Source organism: Thalia democratica, chromosome 1 (genome assembly GCF_965202585.1).
Source record: "Thalia democratica chromosome 1, ktThaDemo2.hap1.1, whole genome shotgun sequence".
In the NCBI taxonomy this organism is placed as follows: Eukaryota; Metazoa; Chordata; class Thaliacea; order Salpida; family Salpidae; genus Thalia; species Thalia democratica.
The window spans coordinates 57,687,578-57,691,359 of NC_139165.1; the positions used below are offsets into that span (position 1 = coordinate 57,687,578).

Consider the following 3,782-nt stretch of genomic DNA (forward strand, 5'->3'; position numbering starts at 1 on the left):
ACTTTAGGAATAAATAAAGCTAGTTAAATCTTATCACACACACGACTTCGCACATAAAAAAAAAATTATACTGCAATAGTAACTTCAATAAAATTAACATGTTGAAAATCAACATCTTAAACTTAAGATTTAAATTACCTAAAAAAAATTTTAATATTCAAAGTATTACAAACAACAATAACTCAATTGCATTTTTTATAAAAACTTGTAAAATGCTGTTAAAGATATATATGTTACAACTTAACAATTAGAGCTGTTGAGTAATAAAAAATTTAAAATTAGATTTTCAAACCCCAAAAAAACTATACTGATTTAGCTAAAACATTTACCAGTGACTGGACAAACAGTTTTACTTTTAATGCATCTTAAATGAACAATGACTCCATTAGGATAACTCACAATTGCTTCCTTTGTTAGTAACTCATTGCAAACAGCACAAAATCTACCTTCATGTAAAAATATTGGTTTTTTTTCTATACAAAGCAGTTCTTTGTTTAATTGTAAAATATGTAGTTTTTCTATTTCACTTTCTAAACTTTTTATTTTGACATTGTATTGTGGATCATAAGTTCTGTTTTGAAGAAATTTTAACAAAGAGTTAACTGACCAGTGAGAAGGAAGTAAATTCAAAACAAATTCAAAATTGAGGTATTTGGAATTTGTGTTCAAAAAACTGGAGATTACCTTTGTATAAGTTGAATCTTCTTCCCAGTTTTTCACATATATTTCAAGCAAACTTTCAAAAAGTTTGTTCGTATCAGTATTATAACTTTTACAATAAACTTCAGCTGTATCTTTGTCATTTAACTTATTTACTATGAGATTAAGAGCTTTTCTATGCTGTTTTAGTTTTCTGTGCAATATTACTTCTTCTTTATATAAGCCATGTCCTTCTACTTTTCCTAGTATAAGACTCGCTCTATATAAATCAGAGTGATTTAAAATTCCATGCAGTTCCTTTTGAACTTTAAGCAAATCTTCACTATCAACATCATCAGAGTTTATAAGCAGCAAAACTTTTTCAAAATACATTGAAACAAGATGAGTGTGAAATTTTTCCTTGTTAGTTTTGGCTACTAAAACAAGGTACTGAAGATAAACAAATAGAGCTTCATTATATTTGCTTAGAAAGTCAACTACTTCATTAGGGCACAACTTAAATAGATTTGTGTTTATATTAATGAAACATTGAACTGCTGTAATTTCATCTATTTTAAGCATCCATCCAGCATTCATTAAAAACACTTGCTTATTAGTGCAGCAAGCTGAAAGTTTCTGTGAAACAAATTTTAGGCCTGGAAACTCAGAATCTTGAATTTTTTTTTCACAAATACTTCTCCATATTTCAAGAGCTTCTTGTAGCATTCCAACTTTTAAATACATTAGTGCAAGACAGTGATAACACTCATTTTCCTGAAGCTTTGTTACAAACCCGGTGGTGTTTGCTTCATTCAGGAGCTTTGCAATAACTGCAGCTGAAACTAATGTTGTAAATTGTATTAACTTTTCTTTTTTTTTAAGAATAGTAAGATTTATAATGTAAGCAAATGACAAGTCAAGATACATATACAAATCATTTTCATTTTCTAAATTTATACTACACATATTACTAAATAGATCTCTTAAGTATAAATCCAAACATTCTCTACAAGCAAGAATCTTTGCCTTGTCATTTTTACACATAAGTTCAACACTTTCAATTGAATGTAAAGGAGGGTCAGCTTTAGTAAACAAGCTTGATGATCTCAAAAGCTTTGGAAACAAAATTATAAATTCCTGGGGGTTTAGTTTTCCTTCTTTAAAATACTTTTTACAATCCTCAAATTTAAATTGCTGAAATTTTACAAATCCAGCTACACAATTTACTCTTGCTATAAGTTGCACAAATTTATCTTTAGGAATTTTACACCTAGATCCTTGCAAAACTTTAACAGCTTCATCAACAAGACTTTTTGAAACAAGGTCATCTATTTGATCTTGAAGTGGGATTGGTATTAGAATAAATATGTCTTTTTCAGTGCAAACAAGAACACTACCATCATCTAATGATGTAAGCATTTTACCTCCTTGAAAAATCTCTACTTGTTTCTTACAATCTTGTTTGTCAAGAACATTATATATGACAATTTTATTACTACTTAAGGCAAAAACATATGGATGAGCCATACAAGCTTTAAAAATACCTTTAAAATCTGGTATTACTGGTTTATTACCAAGAGGATGACCTTCTGAAGAAATAAACATACCAATTTCTACATCTCCGTAATCAATGAAAAATTCGGACTTTTCAAAACTTTTTAATAAAAACGGTCCTTTTTCCTTTTCTTGACTGCTGCTAAATTTTATGATTTCTTGTTTATGTCCACTATCAAAATAAACAATGAAGTAACCTTCCTGTGAACACACAATAGCACTATTGTAATCAACTGCAAAAGTTTCTATTTGATGTGAAAGTGATATTTCTCTGAATGGAATTACTCTGTTTTCATATAAATGTAATAATTGTAGTGTTTTCTTTTTAACAGAGGAAACACAAACTTCAACACATAAGTAGTCATTACCTAGAGGCGTTTTATTCACTTGTAATTCTTTTATGTTTTTAAATTTATTAGAGGTAGATGAAATAATGGAGAAGTTTTCCATATTTAGCATAACTAAGTTCCCATCACAGTTTAAAATAAGTTGGTTAAGAATAGGTGATACAACTATTTGTTTTGCAACTTTTTTAAGTTTATTTTTCAAAACAAGTTGAGCTAAAGGTTTATTTACAGGTAATTCTGTACAATCTATGCTCATCATAAAATGGAAAATATAAGCATTTGAAGTTCCCACATAAAGGTTTAATCCAAATACTTCTATAGACTCAATACTTGTTTGATCCTTTAAAATATGTTCTCTTTGAAGGAAAACTTTAGTTTTAAAAGGCTTCATTTTTTCTTTTATTTATCTACTTAACACTACATACTGAAATTAGAAAAAGCTATATGTAGTTAAGGAAATAAAAAATAAGTTTTACTTTAAATATTTTATAAGTAAAACTACATTTAATTTTTAGAGAAATAAAATATTTTTAGAAGTTAAAATTTAATAACAATTTTGTTCATTAACTTCATATGCTTAAATATAAAACTATACATTTTATCAGTTTGCTTTTTTTATTTTGTAGAAATTTGTTTGTTTTAAATTAAAAGCTTTAACTCCTTAAATCCTAATACTTATTTTATATAATAAGCTTTTGTTTGCTTTAAAATACACTAATAACTTATAAGTTTGTAAATCTTTTGGGTTTTTGTTTTATTTGTTTAAACTTTAATTTTAAGTTATGAAATTAAGTGTCTGTCTATTACTAAACATTTAAATTTCTTTTTCTTCAGTATTTTCTGCGTAAGATAAAGGTTTTGATGTCCCAGTCCAACGTTGCACAATAAACAGCAAGAATAAGAATTATTTACTTGTAATTGAAAGTTTCACTATACATAGTATTAATTCTTTTTTTGAGAATTTTTTTCCTATAGTGTTTCTTTGTAAAAAAGCAATTAACTAGAAAATCCTTCGTAATACTAAACTACTTTTAAAACAAAATAAAAAAGACAAAATAGAAATAAAATAAACATATTTTTTTTTTAACTTATGCTATACAAAGTTTTAATACTTACAGTAAAGTAAAATTTATTCAAATAATTATAGATGATCTGTAATTATTGTAGATTTGACATTCTTCAATTCAAATTACAGTGCTTCCTCGCTAATCCGGCCAAGTTGGGCAAGATTTTTTTGAAAAT

The 3,782-nt window shown here is 26.8% G+C and overlaps 1 protein-coding gene across 1 annotated transcript; it reads right to left on the bottom strand.

Moving 5' to 3' along the window:
- Positions 1–302: 302 nt before the first annotated feature.
- Positions 303–2,870, bottom strand: LOC145830313 (transforming growth factor-beta receptor-associated protein 1-like). Its single transcript, XM_082938258.1, has one exon. It carries the CDS (start codon positions 2,797–2,799, stop codon positions 313–315), a length of 2,487 nt encoding a protein of 828 aa, XP_082794384.1. The 5' UTR covers positions 2,800–2,870; the 3' UTR covers positions 303–312.
- Between the last annotated feature and the right edge of the window lie 912 nt (positions 2,871–3,782).